General features: G+C 41.4%; 1 protein-coding gene across 7 annotated transcripts in view; it reads right to left on the reverse strand.

Moving 5' to 3' along the window:
* odad2 (outer dynein arm docking complex subunit 2) overlaps positions 1 to 21,497 on the reverse strand; it is a 380,688-nt gene that overhangs the window by 72,238 nt on the left and 286,953 nt on the right. For all 7 annotated transcript variants that reach the window (XM_043690495.1, XM_043690491.1, XM_043690492.1 and 4 more), the window contains one exon: positions 2,455 to 2,643. In XM_043690495.1, the coding sequence (XP_043546430.1) occupies positions 2,455 to 2,643 (189 nt within the window). The remainder of the gene's footprint in view (positions 1 to 2,454; positions 2,644 to 21,497) is intronic.

The following is a 21,497-nucleotide window of genomic DNA, read 5'->3' on the forward strand; positions in this document are numbered from 1 at the left end:
TCTCCACTTGGAATATCCCAGGTGTCCCATATGGCTATGGTGATAGATTGTACACAGTTATTCTACTTTTGGTTTTTGATGTACCTGTAAACAGACAGTTTAAGTCTGGAAGCAGCTTTGAGACTAACAGAGAGAGAAAGCTGTAATAGGGAGGTCATGTTGTGGCTGTACAGACATTAGTTGGGCCACTTTTGGAATACTGCATTCAATACTGGTCTTTCTGCTATAGGAAAGATGTTTTGAAATTTGAAAGGGTGCAGAAAAGATTTACAAGGATATGGCCAGGGATGAAGGGTTTGAGATACAGGGAGAGGCTGAATAGGCTGAGGCTACTTGTCCTGGAGGCTGAGGGATGACATTATAGTGGTTTATAAAATCATGAGGGGAATGGATAGGGTGAATAGCCAAGGTCATTTGCCCGGGGTGGGTGAGCCCAACACTACAGGTCATAGGTTTAAGGTGAGAGGGGAAAGATTTAAAAGTGACCAAAGCAGCAATGTTTTCATACAAAGAGTGGTGTGTGTAAGGAATAAGCTGCCAGAGGAATTGGTGGAGGCTGGTACAATTACAACATTTAAAAGGCATCTGGATGGATATATGAATAAGAAGGGTTGAGAGGGATATGGGCCAAATGCTGGCAAATGGAACTATATTAATTTGGGATATCTGGTCAGCGTGGACAAGATGGACCAAAGTGTCTGTTTCCATACTGTACAGCACAATGATCTATGACTATAATCAGGTAAGTTTTAAAAGGTCTCAAGTTTTTCAATTGGGCAAGTAAGCAGTTGGGTGTTGAGTGAATGGGTGAATAAGTGAATATTAGGTGAGAGATTGAGTAAGTGATGAAGTAGGTGGGTGAGTGAGTAGGTGGATAGGTGAAAGAGGAGTGTTGTGAAAATAATATTGGGGTGTGGGTAGTTGGTTTGGGCAGACCAGTTGGTGGGAAGAGGGGAATGGCGAGGGAGTGGGGCGCACATGGATTGGGAGGGTGGAAAGAGTAGGGGAATGGTAATCAGAACAGGCAGTGGGCGCCAGATTAGGGGAAGTGGGACGTGGGTTGGGAGGTGGGGAATTGGGTCAGGAGTGTGTTTTGAATTTGATTGGTTAGTGGGTGGAGAAAGTCAAGTTGGGTTGAATGGTTGGGTATCAGGAAGATTATGTATGGGGGCAATGATTAGATTGTGCTGTTAATCAATGAGTTACAGCAGAGATTAAAAAGTGCTATCATTCTGGTTTTAAGTATCTGGGTAAATATGGCATATCTAGCCCAAGTCTTTGACACTAAGATCAGTGCAAGAGTCATTTGTGGAGGGACTTAGGTAGTGTAAATCAGTTCAACAGATGTTTAAACTGCCTGGGTAGGTACACAAATTATGTCATTCTGAGGGTTCCAATATGCATCTGTAACACACCAGCACTGCACGTACAATACAAAAACATCCATAAACACCACTCTGTCTAATACTTTAGTCACACCTTTAAGAGACATAATCAGATTTGTCAGGCATGACCTGCTCTTTAAAGATCCACGCTGGCTATCTTCGACCAGTTAAATTATTTTCAGTGCCCTTATTTGCCTCTAAGCGCCAACCTCAAGAGGATGTGCATGTAGATATTTATTTTGGTTTAGGAAACATTCTATATGTATATTTTAAAAATATATTGGTTACCAGACACCATGTGTATACACAACAAAATGAGTGCCCAGTTTTGTGAAGGAATTAGCTGGGGCAATGCCTAATTAAAGACAACCATAAGAACATTGGACATTTTAGGAATTCATAGTGATACTTTGGTAATTCCTTTGGCAGCATAACTTTTTAAAAGTTCATTCTCAGCTCTGTAATTGGCTCTCTACTAACCTGAACCCTGTGAAGATATTGGCAAGTGAGCACAACCATGTCTACTGAGGAAGGGTTAACTCAATCCAAAACATTAACTCTGATTTCTCTCCACAGATGCTGCCAGACCTGCTGGGCTTTTCCAGCAATTTCTGTCTGCTGCATTGATCAGGAAAGCTTTAGTAATTTGGGTCTCTATTTCTGACTGAGATCTTCAACATTATGAAAAGAGGTTGACACATTAGACATAGAGAGGTGGGGGAGTCAAGAAATAGCAGCCATAAATATAAGCTAATCATGAATAAAACCAGTGTGGAATTCAAGAAAAAGCACATTACCCAGGCAGTGGTTAGAATGTGAAACTCACTACTATAATGAATAATTGATGTAACTAGAACGGGTAAATTTAACAGAAAGTTAGATAAATATGAGGGAGAAAGGACAAGAAGGATATATTGATTGGATGAGATAAAGAAGGGTGGGAGGAGGCCTATTTGACATATAAATATTGATATAAACCTGTTGGGTCAAATGGCCTGTTCCTGTACTGTAAATACAATGCCAAACTATGAAACTCTTTTAACAAGTAATACATACCAAGGCTACTTACTGTGTATGTTAAACTTGACAACATTTGAACAACTCCATGATCTGTTATAACTGCTAGGTTTTCTTCGTCCATGGCTATTTTGGCTAAAGCTGCACAAACACTGGCCAGAACCTCGATATCATCAGATTTTAGCAAATTAACAATCAATTCCAGGCCACCAACAAAGGAGCGAACCATTTCCCCAGCTTCCTAAAAAGGCAGTCAACATAAAGTTAAAAATCACACAACATCAGGTTATAGTCCAACAGGTATAGTCCAAACATAAAATGATAAATACAAGCTGGGAGCTAGAATAACAAAAATGTACAGATGAGTGTAACAAAGTAATCTGGTTGGCAGAAATTTAGATGCACGCATTTAAAACCGGACCTTATTGATTTTGCGGTGATGGCCTCAGTTGAAGAATTAATTTATGGTGGAGAGATAATGATGTGGTGATAATATCACCGTACTAGTAATCTAGAAGCTTTGGGCACGTGGATTAAATCTGACCAGAGTAATGAGTGAAATGTAGATTTAATTAACGAACCTTGGATATAAAGCTAGCCTCAGTTATGCTGACCATGAGAACTTGTTATTAGTAAAAATCTGTTTCCCTAATATCCTTTAAATGAAGATAGCTGCATTACTTACGTAGTCTGGTGCACATTTGATTCCACACCAATAAAAAATGTGGTTGACTTTTAATTTTCCTCTGAAAAGACCTAGTAAGCTATTTAGTTCAAATGTTGCCCATTTAGGTATGGGCAACAAATTAGATTAGATTAGATTACTTACAGTGTGGAAACAGGACCTTCGGCCCAACAAGTCCACACCGACCGGCCGAAGCACAACCCACCCATACCCCTACAATTACCCCTTTAACCTAACACTATGGGCAATTTAGCATGGCCAATTCACCTGACCCGCATATCTTTGGACTGTGGGAGGAAACCGGAGCACCCGGAGGAAACCCACGCAGACACGGGGAGAATGTGCAAACTCCACACAGTCAGTTGCCTGAGTCGGGAATTGAACCCAGGTCTCTGGCGCTGTGAGGCAGCAGTGCTAACCACTGTGCCACCGTGCCGCCCAATGCTGACTGTATCAGCAATTCCTACATCAGATCAAAGAATATAGAATAGAAAAACCTACTTTGTTATCTCGAAACTCAACTATTCTAAAGCACTCCTGGTTAAACTTTCATTCCCTACTCTTTATAACTTAAGGCCACCTGAAATTCCACTGCCTGTGTCTTGAATCACAGTAAGTCCTGTTAAGCCCTTGTGCTTGTCAACTTAACACTCGGTTCCAGTGAAGCACCTTATTTTAAAATTCTCATTCTTTCTTTTCCAATGTCTCTGTGATTTCACCCTTTATAACTCTGTAATCTCTTCAATACTCCGAGAAATACGCATACTTCCAATTGTCCTTTGAAAGAATACTGCGAATGGAGGACCAACTGAAATGAGGAATTAAGAGGGCTAAAAGGGGTCATGAGCTATCTGAAGCAAACAGGGTTAAGGAAAATCCCAAAGCCTTTTTTTCACAGATAAGGAACAAATGAGTAACTAGAGAAAGGGTTGGCCCACTCAAGGACAAAAGAGAAAAGTTATGCATGGAGTCAGAGAAAAGATGTGAGGTTCTTAACAAGTATTTTGCATCAGTATTCACTGAGGAGAGGGACATGAGTACTCTAGGTCAAGTTGGCATAAGGAGGGAGGAAGTTTTGGGTATTCTAAAAAATATTAAGGTAAACAAGTCCCCAGGTTCAGATGGGATCTACCCCAGGTTACTGAGGAAAGTGAGAGGGGAAGTAGCTGGGGCTTTAACAGATATCTTTGCAGCATCCTTGAACATGGTGAGGTCCCGGAGGATTGGGGAATTGCTAATGTTATCCCCTTGTTTAAGAAGTGTAGCAAGGATACTCCAGGTAATTATAGATCAGTGAGTGTCAGTGGGAGGGAATCTGCTGGAGAAGATACTGAGGGATACGATCTATGCCCATTTGGAAGAAAATGGGCTATCATTAATGGGCAGCATGTTTTGTGCAGGCAAGGTCGTGTCTTACAAACCTAATAGAATTCTTTGAGGAGGTGATAAAGTTGACTGATGGGGAAAGGGCTGTATTTGTCATATACATGAACTTTAGTAAGGCATTTGATAAGGTTCCCCAAGGTAGGCTAATGGAGAAGGTGAAGTCGCATGGGGTCTAGAGTGTTCTAGCTAGATGGATAGAGAACTGGCTGGGCAACAGGAGACAGAGAGTAGTAGTGGAAGGGAATTTCTCAAAATGGAGATCTGTGACCAGTAGTGTTCCACAGGAATCTGTGCTAGGACTACTGTTGTTTGTGATATAATTATAACTGATTTGGAGGAAGGTATCGATTGCCTGATTAGCAAGTTTGCAGATGACACCAAGATTGGTGGAGTAGCAGATAGTGAAGGGGACTGTCACAGAATATAGATAGATTGAAGAGATGGGCAGAGAAATGGCATAGAACATAGAACATAGAACAATACAGCTCAGAACAGACCCTTCGGCGCTTGATGTTGTGCTGACCTGTGAACTAATCTAAGCCCATCCCCCCTACACTATCCCATCATCATCCCTGTGCTTATCTAAGGATTGCTTAAATCTCCCTAATGTGGCTGAGTTCACTACATTGGCAGGCAGGACACTCCATGCCCTTACCATTCTCTGAGTAAAGAACATGCCTCTGACACCTGTCTTAAATCTATCACCCCTCAATTTGTAGTTAAGTCCCCTCATACAAGCTGACGTCATCATTCTAGGAAAAAGGCTTTCACTGTCTACTCTATCTGATCCTCTGATCATCTAGTATGTCTCAATCAAATCCCCTCTTAGCTTTTTTCTTTCCAATGAGAACAGACCCAAGTCTCTCATCCTTTCCTCATAAGACCATCCCCCCAGACCAGGTAACAGCCTGGTAAATCTCCTCTGCACTTTTTCCAAAGCTTCCGCATCCTTCCTGAATTGGGGCGATCAGAAGTGTACACAATATTTCAAGTGTGGCCACACTAGCGTTGTGTATAGTTGCAACATGACATTATGGCTCCGGAACTCAATCCCTTGACCAATAAACCTAACACACCGTATGCCTTCTTAACAGCACTATCAACCTGGGTGGCAATTTTCATGGATCTATATACATAGACTCCAAGATCTCTCTGCACATCCACACTACCAAGAATCTTTCCATTGACCCAATATTCTGCTTTCTTGTTATTCTTCCTAATGTGAGTCACCTCACATTTATCTGCATTGAACTCCATTTGCTACCTCTCAGCCCAATTCTGCAGTTTATCCAAGTCCCCCTGCAACTTGCAACAGTCTTCCAAACTGTCCACTACTCCATTGACTTTAGTGTCATCTGCAAACTTATTAACCCATCCACCTATGCCTGCATCGAAGTCATTTATAAAAGTGACAAACAGCAGTGGTCCCAAAACAGATCCTTGTGGCATACCACTAGTAACCGGACTCCATCAATTTTCCATCAATTACACTTGCTGCCTTCTTATAGAAAGCCAGTTTCTAATCCAAACTGCAATCCCATGCCTCTGCATTTTCTCCAATAGCCTACCAACTGGAACCTAATCAAAGGCTTTACTGAAGTCCATGTATACCACATCAACTGCCCTACCCTCATCTACATGCTGGGTCACATTCTCAAAAAACTCAGTGAGGTTTGTAAGACATGACCTGCCCTTGACGAAACTATGTTGACTATCTGCAATCAAATTGTTGCTTGCTAGATGATTATAAATTCTATCTCTTATAATCCTTTCCAAACGTTTCCTACAACAGACTTAAGGCTCACTGGTCTATAATTAACTGGGTCATCTCTATTGCCCTTCTTCAACAAGGGCACAGCATTTGTAATCCTCCAGTCCTCTGGTACTAAACCTGTAGACAATGACGACTCAATGATCAAAGCCAAAGGTTCCATCACCTGCTCCCTAGCTTCCCAGAGAATCTTCGAATAAATTCATTCTCGAACTGATAACACCTCTTCCTTACTAACCTCGATCCTTTCTAGTCTAATATCTCGTATCTCATTCTCCTCCTCAACAATATTCTCCTTTTCCTGAGTGAAAACTGATGAGAAATATTCGTTTAGCACCTCTCCAATCTCCACAGGGTCCACACACAACTTCCCACTTCTGTCTTTGACTGGCCCTATTCCTACCCTAGTCATCCTTTTATTCCTCACACACCTATAGAAAGCTTTAGGGTTCTCCTTTATTCTACCTGCTAAAGATTGCTCATGTCCTCTCTTTGCTCTTCTTAACTCTCTCTTTAAATCCTTCATAGCTAATCTGTAACTCTCCATTGCCTCATCTGAACCATCTCGTCTCATCATCACATAAGCCTCCTTCTTCCGCTTACAAGAGATGAAATTTCTGTAGTAAACCACGGTTCCCTTACATTATGACTTCTTCCCTGCCTATTAGGGACATACCCATCAAGGACAGGCAATATCTGTTTCTTAAACCAGCTCCACATTTCGATTGTCCCCATTCCCTGCATTTTGCTACCCCATTCTACGCATCCTAATTCTTGCCTCATCGCATTATAATTACCCTTGCCCCATCGATAACTCTTGACCTGTGGCATGTATCTATCCCTTTCCATTGCTAAACTGAATTATGGTCACTCTCTCCAAAGTGCTCACCTACCACTAAATCAAACACCTGGCCTGGTTCATTCCCAAGCACCAGATCTAGTGTGGCCTCCCCTCTTGTTCGCACTTCAAATTACTGTGTCAGGAAATCCTCTTGCACACATTGGACAAAAACTGATCCATCTGACATACTAGAGTTATAGCATTTCCAGTCAATGTTGGGGAAGTTAAGGTCCCCCATAATGACCCCCTGTTCCTTTCACGCCTACCCAGAATCGTGTTGCCGATCCTCTCCTCCACATCCCTGGAACTCTGCAGAGGCCTATAAAAAACTCCCAGCAGTGTGACCTCTTCTCTCCTGTTTCTAATTTCAGCCCATACCACCTCAGTAGACAAGTCTTCGTCAAAATTTCTTTCAGCCACCATTATTCTGTCCTTGACTAACAAAGCCATACCTACCCCCCTTTTACAGCTTGCCTGTCCTTAATGAAAGATCTAAACCTGGAACGTGCAACATCCATTCCTGACCCTGCTCTATCCATGTCTCCGAAATGGCCACAACTTCGAAGTCCCAGTTACCCATCCATGCTGCAAGCTCACGTACCTTATTTCAGATTCTTCTAGCGTTGAAATAGACACATTTCAAACCAGCTTGCTGTCTGCCAGCACATTCCTGTGACTGTGAAATCCTGTCCATGTCCCCCCTACTCTCATCCTCCTGTGCACTAGAGCTACATCTCAGCTGAGCTAATTTATTCCTGATGAAGGGCTTTTGCCCGAAACGTCGATTTTCGTGATCCTCAGATGCTGCCTGAACTGCTGTGCTTTTCCAGCACCACTCTAATCTGGACACTGAGCTAGTTAAACCCAACTGAATAGCACCAGTAAATTTCCCACCCAGGATATTAGTACCCCTCTGGTTCAAGTGAAGACCGTCCTGTTTGTAGAGGTCCCACCTTCCCCAGAATGAGCCCCAATTATTCATAAACCTGAAACCTTTCCTCCTGCGCCATCCCTGCAGCCATATGTTTAGCTGATATTTCTTGTAAAGGGATCAAGTGTTACAGGAAGAAGGCAGAAGAATGGGGTTGAGAAACATATCAGTCATGACCAAATAGCAGAGCAGACTCGATGGGCAGAACGGCTGAATTTTGTTCCTATACCTTATTGTTTTATACACATCACACCTTTCACTTATGGATCACTTCACCCTCTCCAAGAAGGTATTCCCATCTTGCCTTCCACAACTTACTGCAAAAGGAACACTTTACAATTTCTATTCACCCCCTTCATGGGAATTACAAAGTGAAGACCCAGCACACCTCTTCCTGTCAGAGCCATTTCTCTAGTATCTTGCTCTCCCGCCTCCTGTTGCTGTAATGTTGAAGGTCACTCTCGTCCCACATCTCCAATTCAGGGGAGGCAATGACCTCATGATATCATCACGAGAATATTAATCCAGAGATACAGGTAATGTTCTGGGGACCTGGGTTCAAATCCTGCCATGGAGTTTGAATTCAATAATAATCTGGAATGAAGTGTCTAATGATGAACATGAAGCTAATGACCATTGTCAGGGGAAAACTCATCTGGTTCATTAATCTTCTTTAGGGAAGGAAATCTGACATTTGGTCTGCATGTCAGTCCAGCAATGTAGCTGACTCTGCCTTCTGGGTGACCAGACAATAGGTTTTGGTCTGTCCAGTGATGCCCACTTGCCATGAATTAATTTAAAAAATGCTTTTGTCCATATTTGGACCAAACTGAACTGAGGTCCTGTTGGGTTTAACAAGCCTAAAATAGCTTCAATGAGAAAGTTAGCCGTTAGATTGATAGTTCTAATGATGACTGCTATCACTGGGAGTGGATTAATATGATGATAATTGACTAAATCAACATTTTCCCCTGTGTATATAAAAAGTGCTAATTCTCTGGTAAATCTGGGAGTAATGCTTGACTTCTTGGTAGAAATTTCTGGGCTGCTAGCAGTGACCACCACAAGTTCGTTTGAACTTGTTGTGGTTCTGTTCGCCGAGCTGGGAATTTGTGTTGCAGATGTTTCGTCCTCTGTCTAGGTGACATCCTCAGTACTTGGGAGCCTCCTGTGAGGCGCTTCTATGATGTTTCCTCCGGCATTTATAGTGGTTTGTCTCTGCCGCTTCCGGTTGTCAGTTCCAGTGGTCGGTATATTGGGTCCAGGTCGATGTTCTTATTGATTGAATCTGTGGATGAGTGCCATGCCTCTAGGAATTCCCTGTCTGTTCTCTGTTTGACTTGTCCTATAATAGTAGTGTTGTCCCAGTCGAACTCATGTTGCTTGTCATCTGCATGTGTGGCTACTAAGGATAGCTGGTCGTGTCGTTTCGTGGCTAGTTGGTGTTCATGGATGCGGATCGTTAGCTGTCTTCCTGTTTGTCCTATGTAGTGTTTTGTGCAGTCCTTGCATGGGATTTTGTACACTACATTGGTTTTGCTCATGCTGTGTATCGGGTCCTTTGTTCTGGGAGGTCACATATTTCAGCAATGCTTCTTTTGAACCACTCCTGGTAATGATGATGCTTGACACAATAGTCTTGACACAGTAGTCTAGTTCAGCTAATTTTATTTGATCCTACTATTCTATAATTGAGTCAGATATGTAAAGATTTTCCAAATTGATTGTGAACTGCGCTTGGAATTTCTCTCTTCAGGCTGAGCTACTTTAGGGCTGAGAAATTGCCAACATTTGTGGAATTTTTTAAAATCTTAAACAAAAGCCAATACGTCTGCAAGCACACAGCAAGTCAGCCAGCATCAGCAGAAATGACTGTTCTGAAAAAGCTGTACGTCTGAAATATCATCAACAAAAACAACCGGTACTTATATTAAGGCTTAAATAACATAAAATGTCCCTAGCTTCAGAATAGCATTATCAAATAGACACTGAGTCACATCAGAGATATTAGAAAAGATAAACAAAAGCTTGATCAAAAAGGTGTCCTGTTACAAGCATCTCAAATGAGAAAAGGTGCAGAGACTGGGTAGAGAATTCCAATAATTAGGACTTGGGCATCTTGAAGGAAATGATGCAGTGATTAAAATTGGGAATGCTAAAGAGATCAGAATTGTGTTGTGAATATCTTGTACATATTTCAAATGTTTTAGAATAAAACTTCAGAAGGGAATTAATTCAGTTCAGTTGGCTGGATAGTTGGTTTGCAAAGCAGTGTGTTGCCAACAGGTGTGGGTTCAATTTCGATCACCAGCTGAGGTTAGTATGAAGGGCTATCCTTCTCAACCTCTCCCCTCGCCTGAGGCATGATGGCACTTTAGTTAACTCACAACCAGTCATATCTTCTTCAATGAGAGAGCAACCCTATGGTCTGTTAAGAATAGCAACTTAAGCTTTAGAAATATAACTTTTCAGTTGTAGGTTCAAAAGTTCAGGACTTGAGAGAGGTAATAGAAGATATTGAGTTTGGTTTCTTAGCTAAAGATCTGGAGACATTCTGTCTGCAATGCATGCAAGGAGTCCAATTCAGAGATAATTTGTTTTGAGAGATAGCATTGAAGTTTAAAGGCATTCAGTAGACCCTAAAAAGTTGTAAAATCCATTTGTGTCATTGGTTCAAAAATAAGTTGCAGATGCTTCTCTGAGAGAATACTAACTTAAAGCTCAGTTTTAGAATAGCACAGAGCAGGCTACATCTTCATGGAAATGGGTGGAGCTAAATAGATTACTCTGCTTTCAATTTCTTGGTGTTTACTGGGACAGTTAGTTGCAGTTTGGATCTGATATGGTTTGCAGTTGACTGAGAGAAGATAGCCAATGTAAATGAAATTCAGATAGACCTACACTGAAAGAGAAGTAAAATTGTGTGGTTTTATCTCAGTTTGAATTTTGTGAAAAAACAAAACCTAGAAGATTATCTAGTTGAGAGCCAGTGAGAGAATCTATGGACCACATAATCTCTTATTGCAACAGAAAGAAATCAGCTAAATTAGTTTGGAAGCATTGAAAAGCAAACAAGAAGCTGAGACATCCTCTTTCAAGAGATAATAAAGGAAAGCTATACCTCTGAGGATAACTTAAACTGAAGACAATTCTCCAAAAGATGGCGGCATACTTATGGGTAGCATCTACAGAAGTCATTAACTTTCAGATTAATGCATCTTAGAGTCATAGAGTCATAGAGATGTACAGCATGGAAACAGACCCTTCGGTTCAACCCGTCCATGCTGACCAGACATCCCAACCCAATCTAGTCCCACCTGCCAGCACCCGGCCCATATTCCTCCAAACCCTTCCTATTCATATGCCCATCCAAATGCCTTTTAAATGTTGCAAGTGTACCAGCCTCCACCACTTCCTCTGGCAACTTATTCAATACACGTACCACCCTCTGCGTGAAAAAGTTGCCCCTTAGGTCCCTTTTATATCTTTCCCTTCTCACCCTAAACCTATGCCCTCTAATTCTGGATTCACCCAACCCAGGGAAAAGACTTCGTCTATTTACTCCATCCATGCCCCTCATGATTTTATAAACCTCTATTAGGTCATCCCTCAGCCTCTGGCACTCCAGGGAAAACAGCCCCATCCAATTCAGCCTCTCCCTATAGCTCAAATCCTCCAAGCCTAGCAACGTCTTTGGAAATCTTTTCTGAACTCTTTCAAGTTTTGCAACATCCTTCTGATAGGAAGGAGACCAGAATTGCGTGCAATGTTTCAAAAATGGCCTAACCAACATCCTGTACAGCTGCAACATGACCTCTGACCAATACAGAAAAGCATATAAAACATCTTCTTCACTATCCTACCTACCTGCGACTCTACTTTCAAGGATCTATGAACCTGCACTCCAAAGTCTCTTTGTTCAGCAACACTCCCGAGGACCTTATCATTAAGTGTATAGGTCCTGCTATGATTTAAGCTTCTCCCTCTCAAACTACAGGGTGAATTCTATCATATTATAGTCACTGCCCCCTCAGGTTTCCTTCACCCTAATTCCTAATCAAGCCTGCCTCATTACACATCATACAAAACTGGAATTTTCTGTTCCTTAGTGGGCTCTACCACAAGCTGCTCCAAAAATCCATCTCAAAGACATTCCACAAATTCTACTTGTTGAGATCCACCACCAACCTGATTTTCCCCGTCTACCTGCAAGTGGGAGTACTCCATGACTATTTTAATAGGACATTTCTAACATATCTTTTCTATCTCCTGATTTATTTTCTGCCACACATCCTGACTACCACTCAGAGGCCTATACAAAATTCCCATCAGGATCTTTATTCCTTTGCGGCTCCTAAACTCTACCCATACAAATTCTACACCTTACACCTCTATATCACTCCTTGTTATCAATTTAATTTTATTTCTATGAACAAGGCAATTCTGTCCCTTCTACCCATTTGCCTGTCCTTTTTTAGCATGCATATCCTTGAACATTTAGTTCCCCTTGCAGTCCCATTTATATGATACCCATAAAATCATTGCTGCTAATTTCAATCAATTCATTGCTACAAACTCATTTACTGTTTTGTAACCTGCATACATTTAACTGCAACACCCACAGTCCTGCGTTGACTGTCCCCTTCTCATAGGTGTCCCCTCATCTGCTGTGCCTGAAGTTAGATTCATGACCCTTTCCACACTCTCTGTTCTCCTGCTTGTTTTGGAAACTTTAATAACCTCTGTAGAGCCATCCCCCCATCCATAACATTTTCCATAATTTTCCATGCAACTGAACCAATCCTCTCACTATTTAGTTTATACCCTATCCACAGCCCTGGCGATGCGGTTCACAAGGAGTCTGCTCCTAGCATGATTCAGGTGGAGCCCATCCCATTGGAACAGTTCCCTCCTTACCCAATATTAGTGCCAACGTCCCATGAATTTGAATTTGTTTCTTCCACATCAATCTTTGAGCCATGCACTTACCTCTAATCTTGTTGAGCCTGTGCAAATTTGCTCATGGCTCAGGTAGTAAACCAGCAATTATTACTGGCTCAGCTTTTAACTTAGCCCCTAGATGCTCATGCTCCCTCAGCAGAACCTCTATACTCTTCTTTGCTCTATCATTGATACGTATATCATGGATCTCGATAGCTGGATCTTGCCCCAAGCTCCTCTGCTGCCCAGATGAGATGTACTGAACCCGGGCACCAGGCGAGCAACACAATTTTTGGGTCTCTCGAATTCTACCACAGAGAACATGATCTATTCCTCTGACTACACTATCACCAATTACAACAACATTTCTCTTTTCTCCTCACGCTTGAATGGCTCCCTATATCATGTTGCTATCGTCACTTTGCTCATCCTCCGTGGGCGGCACGGTGGCACAGTGGTTAGCACTGCTGCCTCGCAGCGCCAGAGACCCGGGTTCAATTCCCGCCTCAGGCGACTGACTGTGTGGAGTTTGCACATTCTCTCCATGTCTGCGTGGGTTTCCTCCGGGTGCTCCGGTTTCCTCCCACAGTCCAAAGATGTGCAGGTCAGGTGAATTGGCCATGCTAAATTGTCCGTAGTGTTAGGTAAGGGGTAAATGTAAGGGTATGGGTGGTTTGCGCTTCGGCGGGTCGGTGTGGACTTGTTGGGCCGAAGGGCCTGTTTCCACACTGTAAAGTAAACTAATGTAAAGTAATCTAATGTAAAAAAAAGGCCCCACTCTCATCCATACAGGGAGCAAGAATTTCAAATCTGTTAGACAAACTCAGGAGCTCAAGTTCCTTCAGTATGGAGGACCTTTTGGATCCCTCTATCTGTCTCACTCATAGTCACACTGACCACTGACTGATTTCAAGGTAATTAATCTTAGGACTGTGACTGCCTCCTAAAACGCAGCATCAAGATAACTCTCCCCTTCCCTGCTGTGTTGCATTATTCAAAGCTCAGATTCTAGCTCACCAACTCTGAGCTGGAGTTCCTTGAGCAACCAACATTTGCTATAGATATGGTCGCTATGAACTACAATGGGGTCCACCAGCTCCCAAATCATGTTGTTACAACACACTGACTGGCCTAGCACTCTATTTTTATTTCTTAGTTCTTAATTTGATTTTAAAAAATCATACTGGTGTTTTAATTCGTAGTGTGTAAATATTTCCTCTATTTACCATCAATCTGAAAGTAACCTATGATAGTCACATTAGTAGCTATCACTAACCAAAAATGTTCTGGTTTCCTGTGATGTCATTCTTGTGCTGGGCCCCTGATCGTTGTCTTCAATATATCTTGTTAAAAAAAGCTTACAAAATATGAGCCAAAAAAGTAAGCAAAAAGCACTTCTTCCCCTCTAAACCAACTTCCCATGCTACCTCCAAATTTCCTGAACTACATAGTAGTTCAGGCTGTGTCTCACTCCAGATGTAATCTCTCCCTCCTGACTTGCTGATCGTGCTCTCCTTCCACATTTGGCAATGTGCCAAAGACTCATCACTTTACAGCTTTTGCACTCAAATGATGATTCTCATGATCTCTTCTTGAGTGTCCCAAAGATTTTGACTTGAAGGGGCAAAGTTTGAGACCTATAATTGCCGTGGTGCCATCAGTAGACACTGAGACAGTAAGTTTAGTACTTACAGGCACCCTTCGTCAGTGCAGATACATATATATTACTGAATCTTTCCATGAACATGGATAGGGTAATACTGATTAATGAACACCATACTAGCGAGCAGGGGAAGGGGAGAAAGGCAAAGACAGATTTAAACTGTTCCCCTCAGAGCATGGAGGAGAAAAACAGCCATTCTCAGCTTGGTGCAGATACAGGGCCTCTCAAAATACAGGAAATGAGGACCTACTTGAACACACAGGAGTAAAATGTTCCTAAATGTCAGAATCCTGATGGTAGTGAGCAGTCATAGAAAAAAATGAAGACATGTAGTCAGCCCATGTGTGGTGCCATGGCTCAGAGCTTTGAATGCATGAGGTTCTCCATTGACAAAATGGCCAACCTCATGAACAACTATATGTGGAAGCACTCAGGAACTATGAACAGAATGTTTGTCATGCTCTATAACTTGAGCAGATCAGTGATAGTGATTAAGTAGATGCTACACTATCACCAATTACAACCAATTACACCACAGTTTGTGATCCTGTCTAGCCAATGAGGCTAGATGGAATGTGTGATGGAATGCTACCAAAGGGCTGAGGCAGTTATTATGGAGGATGAGAGTGCCAACTCTCAGGGGGCATGATGACCATCACCATCACCATCACCATCAATCTTCTTGACTGCTCTAACTGAGCAACCATCCGTGCAGCAAGTATCCGTGACTCAGGCTGTCCCTGTGTTATATTGGTGTGATAGTCCCTGCTGGTGTCCCCATTGATACGCCTGTAACAACAGCATCTCAACTGCAAGCAGATTCATGTAAGCTTGTTCCCTCCTACTCATTTAAGATTTCAAGGGGAACAGTGTTTTGAAGTGGCTGAAAATGGTCGCTAATGAATCAGAAAGAATCCCAGAAATGGAAACTGAGATGTCAAGGAAGGAAAGGGAGGAGCTGGATCAAGTGAAGGTGAGAGTAAGGTAGAAATTAGAAATGACAATGTTTCTACTTCTAAATGAGAAGGAAGCAGCACCAATGATGTTATCGATAAAATGGAGAAAGTGTTGTGGGTAAGGTCTGGAGTAGGAATGGAACAAGGAGTGTTCCACATACCTTACAAAGATACAGGCATAACTGGGGCCCATGTGGGTATTTATGTCCAAACCTTTGATCTAAAGTAAGTGAGAAGAGGTAAAGGAGAAGTTGTTTAAAGTGAGGATAATCTCAACCAGATGGAGGAGAGTGGTGGTGGATTGAAATGGTTCAGGTTTTCTTTCCAGGAAGAAGCAGACACCCAAGACCATTCTGATGGATGATGGACATGTAAAGGGACTGCATGTTCCATGGTGACGAGGAGGTGGCTCGTGCCCGCGAACTGGAAATTTTGAAACTGACATAAGGAATCAAAGGATCATACGTGGTTAGGGAGTGGACAAGGGGAGAAAAAATTGTATCAAGAAAGGAAGAAATAATTTGCAAGGGGCAGAAATGGGCAAAAACCATGGATCTGCCTGGTCAGTCCTGCTTGTGAATTTTAGGAAAGGGGCAGAAGCAGGCTCGCTAAAACAAGAGTCATGGTTTTGGAGGTAGTATATTAGCATGGAAAAAGGATTGACTAATCAATATAAATAATCATTAAGTGTGAGTTTGATTTATTGTTGTCACGTGTACAGATTTACAGTGAACAGTGTTGTTCTGTGTGCTATATAAGCAGATTGTACCATACTAACTGCATCAGGGTAGCAGAACAGAATACAAAATATGATGTTACAGCTGCAGAGAAGCTGCAGAGAGGGAGATCGACATTAACATGTGAGAAGCCCATTCAAAAGTTTGCTAACAGCGGGGAAGAAACTTCTTGAATCTGTTCATATGTGTATTCAAACTTTTATATCTTCTGCCCATTGGAAGAAGGTGGGAGAGAGTGAAGCCAGGATGGGAGGGATTTTTGATTACGTTGGTTGATTCCTGAAGCAGCAAGAAGTATAGATGAAGTCAACAGATGGACTGTTGCGTGATGGTCTGGGCTGTGTTCATGACTCTCTGTAGTTTCTTGTGGTCTCGGGAAGAGCAGTTGCCACACCATGCTATGATGCACCCAGACAGGATGCTTTCTATGGTGCACCAATAAAAATAGGAAAGAGTTCCTGTGGACAGGACAAATGTCCTTAGCCTTGAGGAAGTAGAGATGTTGTTGTATTTCTTTGAACATTGCATTCATGTAGGTGGACCAGGACAGATTGTTGGTGATCATCACTCCCAAAAACCTAATGCTCTTCATCCTCTCCACCTCAGCACCATTGATGCTGACAGGGGCTTTCCCTCCACGCCACTTCCTGAAGTCAATGATCAGCTCTTCTGTTTTGTTGATGGGAGATTGCTATCTTTACACCATACTGTTAAACACTCAATCTCTTGCCTGTATTATGTCTTATCAATATTTGACATCCAACTTAAAATGGTGGTGTCATCAGCAAACGCATAAATGAATTGGGGCAAAATTTGACCACACAGCTGTTAGTGTATAAGGAGTATACACTTTGGCATAATGATTAGAGGAGCTGAATGTTAGTTAAATGAATGAAGACTCCTTAAATCAGAGGGATTTGGGAGTCCTCATGCATGAATCATAAGAAAGTAGAACCAAGTTTGATGGGTAATAGGGAAGACAAGGAGAATGTTGTCCTTTATTTCAGAGAGAAAGCAGAATCAATATATGTAGGTCTTGCTATAGTTATTGTTATGGTTAGACTACCCCTTCCAGTGTCTTCTCCCTCCTGTTATTTCTTACCTCCATCCATATGGACAAATCATACATGTAGCATAGCAGAAAATCTAATTTACAGTATTTGGTTGCATTTCTAGAAAGCCACAAGAAAAATGCTAAAGTGAAACCATTTATAAATAACCAATTATATAAATAACTACTGCAAAAAGAAATATCAGATTTCTCTAATATAGACAGATCAATGATAGGTTCGATATTTTCCAATTCTTGTCCACCACAAGTTATGCAAAGAACATGTATTGCAAATGTAAATCATTTTTCCAGTCATTTTCAAATAATGCCAAACTTGATCAACTTTAATTTGGGTCTCATCTTCTCTGCAGAAATATATTTTTGGATTGACATGAAGGATGTATCTGTGGATGAAGCTTTTTAAAAATTTGCATCACCATCTTGCTAATTGCAGTTCGTTACAACCGAAATATCAGCCCATATTTTTTGATGGCCAGACAGTCAAAGATATGAGTTGTATGTTGGGACCCTGCAAAATCCTTGAATTAGCAAACAGATATATTTTGGAGTATAGTGTTCAAGGAGGAAATTTCATGGGAAATTGAAGATTCCAATGGGTAATTCTCCTGACTCTGCAAACCTCCAAACATATCCATCCACGTGTGAAAATTCAAAAGTTCCATTGCAGCCAAGTTACTCGCTACCAAGGAAATGCTAGGCTATTAAAACCTAGTCCAACTCTTGGCTAACTATTAAACTGAACCTCCAATTTGCCACACACACACCCATACCATTTACACCTTCCAGATTGATATCCTATCCCTGCCTCCGAACCTGACATCCTTAGGACCTGACACCTCTATTTCCCCTCACAATCCAACAGTCCTGCTGCCACACCCAACATGTATCCCTTACTCCTCCTTGGAGCCAATACTCCTTTTCCTGCCAAATTTGAAAATCCCTTCCCCTGCTGCGAGACCTGGCACCACCCACCACCAAACAATTCCTTCCAGAATTACAGAGCTCTTTCTTAACATAAAAAAATAGCAGTGCAATGGTGATCTGACTTTGGTTGTTATTTCTCCATGGCCATTTTTCTATGTGTTTCTTCCTTGAGAACTATATTCTGAAATATATTCCTTTAATTTGATTTACTACTGTCACATGTACCTAGGTACAATGAAAGGTTTTGTTTTGCGTGCAATACTGACATATCACATCATACAAAGTGCATCAGGATATTATAACAGAGCAAGGAATACAATGTTAGGACTATAGAGAAGGTTCACCAAGGACAAGATCACATTGAATTTGAAATTTGAGAGGTCCATTCAGAAATCTAATAACAGCGAGGAAGAAACTGTTCTTGAATCTGTTGGCATGTGTATTTAAGATTTTATATCTTCTGTCCAGTGGAAGAGGTTGAAAGAGATTATAACTATGATGGGAGGGATCTTTGATTGTGTTGGCTGCCTCCCAGAGGAGATGAGAAGTATAGATGAATACAATGTGATACCCAGATTATGACCCTGAGCCCAATCAAGAATTTGCTTCCTTTGAGGTGGCTGTGTACATGTTGGAGCAGAGTACAGTTGAATGCCGTGGCGATGCACCCTCTGAGATTCAGTATCATTATCTTCACAGCTGGTGCTCAAAGTGGAGATGGATCTGGTGGTGGAACTGGGAATAGATCAGCTAATAATTATGTACGCTTGCTTCTCTCAATAATATTTCAGGTATTAGTCTTGAATGTCCTTTTATCAACAGTAGACTGGAGAAATCCTCAGTGGATTGCTTTGAGACTCAAGTCCCTCCATTCATTTCACTTGGTCCTGGTCTCCCTGGCAAGTTTGGTGGACCCCTTCTCTCAATTGGTGAGGATTTGTATGTCAGGTGCCCCTCCACTGGTCATGTTTTGCTCCTTTCAATTATGTAGTTTTCTCCAGCTGACAAACAGAAGGTTTGAACACCATACCAAGGAGTGCACAAATATTTTCTGAGCATGCATGCCTGTGACAGCTCCTGAGCCATCCAAAGTAAGTGCTTCACAAACACATTGTCCTGCAATTGCAGCAATAACATCAAGTAGTTGTTCCTTTTACACATGAGCCTCTTATCTAACAATTCTCTGCCCGATGTACATTTGAGTGTCACTTCACAGTGACGATATCGTGCTACTATTCTTGCAGAGTACTCATTCATCCTTTTCCTGCAGTGACCCAGTTTCCCATGAGGTGCTGAAGTCAGTGGTGTGAAAGAAGGACCTGAAGCTTTGCATGCAATACATGACCCAGAGGGTAGTCAATGGTTTGCCAGAAACTAATGCTCCTCTGGCTCCTGGATCTTCAACTCCATGAAGTAACAGCAGGGAGTTGACATCTTACACATCTCTATTGCATGATTCCCATACTCTTCGCCCTTGTGTAGCTAATTGGCTGACCACTGCTCGATCTGTGTGGCCAGCCATCTGCTCTTGAGTGAAAGTGTTGCTCACTTCTGGACCCATTACCAACAACTTCACCATGTTAATAGGGTAAGGATAGGGTAGGATAAGGATGAAGTATCACAAAAGGTTAAGAAAACTTGGTCTTAACATAAAAGTTGGCTTAAATAACTTTGAAACACATTTAATTTAGCTTTTGCAACTAGTTTTATATTATATTTATATTGTGGTAGCAGTGCTAATTTTCAGGAGATTCCATGCTGATATTCAATGCATTTTGCCACTCAAATTACTTATTCAAATAATTGATATGATGAAGTAAATGCAGCTTTGATTTGTTGTAATTAAATTGACATCCCATAGATTCTCTAATTTAGTGCATCACTTAAAATATTTTTCATTGGATTTCCTAGATTGTAGACTCATAGTTTCCCAAATTTGACTTTAAAACTGTTTTAAATAAATAACCTGAAATTTCCTTCAGAATTATGCAAGACCTCCATTCTTTCCTTCAGTACGCAGGATAAGTTGGTCAGGCCCTGTTGCTTTTCTATCTAAGCCAGCAACTCATTTGAGATTACACAGTAAACTTCCCAAGGAGCCAACTTGTTCTGCAGTTCTATAAAGTTCACGAGAAAAAAAACTCTTGGCACCCAATCTAATTCTAACTTGCATAACCTATAACCATGAATAGAGGACTATGAGGGAACATTTTTTCTCATATAGCACGATACCTCAGAAGAAGAACTTTTCATAACATTTGTTACAAATACATTGGAGAAGGTGGTGCTGGAGATCAGAGTCAAGAGCGTGGTGCTGGAAAAGCACAACAGCAGCATCCAAGGAGCAGGGGAGAGATGTTGCATTTATAGTTTGAAGAAATTTCTCCATTTGGAAAGAAATGAAACAGATGAGAAATCGACAAATATTCATATAAGATGCCCCTGCATTCACCAAATTATTGTTATTCATGGGGGACCTGTGGGGGTTCCTATAGATTGGAGAAACTCCCATGGATAGCACATAAACATGAACAGTACCATAACTGGAAACCCAATCTACTGTGAAGCACCACGTGATCCATTGGGACCTGTCAATTTGGAAACTAAAGTCACGTCAAATTCAGTTTGAGTAATCTCAAAGCAGTGCCCTCAATTTGACTGAGGGCATTTACAGATATATGAAAAAAGAATTGTCTAAATTGAGGTGGGAAAATAGACTGAAGGGAAGATCAGTAGATGGAAAATGGTAGACTATTAAGCAGATGTTTCATAAAACTCAGAAAAAAACATTATTCTGATCGTAAAGAACTTTATAAGCAAGATGAACTTCCTTTGGTTAATCAAGCCAGTCAGTAAGAGTATCCACACAAAAACTAAGGCGTACAAAATGGTGAAAATGTGTGGTAGCCCAAAAGATTGTGATTTAGTTAGGAACTTGCAATGGTTGATTTAAAAAGCTACCATATATACTCATGTAAAAGTCAAATTTTTAAGACTATTTTTAAAGGTTCAATTTATAGGGTCGACTAATACATGGGCATTAGTTTTGAGGGGCTGAAGTTCATGCTGCAGTTCAAAATACCATATTATTAGCAGAAATCGATTTGTTCGCACAACTAATCCTAGGTAAAAAAGAAAAACCCAATGAATTACAGTAAAAGTAATTACCGAATAAGAACAAGAGAAAC

Source organism: Chiloscyllium plagiosum, chromosome 5 (genome assembly GCF_004010195.1).
Source record: "Chiloscyllium plagiosum isolate BGI_BamShark_2017 chromosome 5, ASM401019v2, whole genome shotgun sequence".
In the NCBI taxonomy this organism is placed as follows: Eukaryota; Metazoa; Chordata; class Chondrichthyes; order Orectolobiformes; family Hemiscylliidae; genus Chiloscyllium; species Chiloscyllium plagiosum.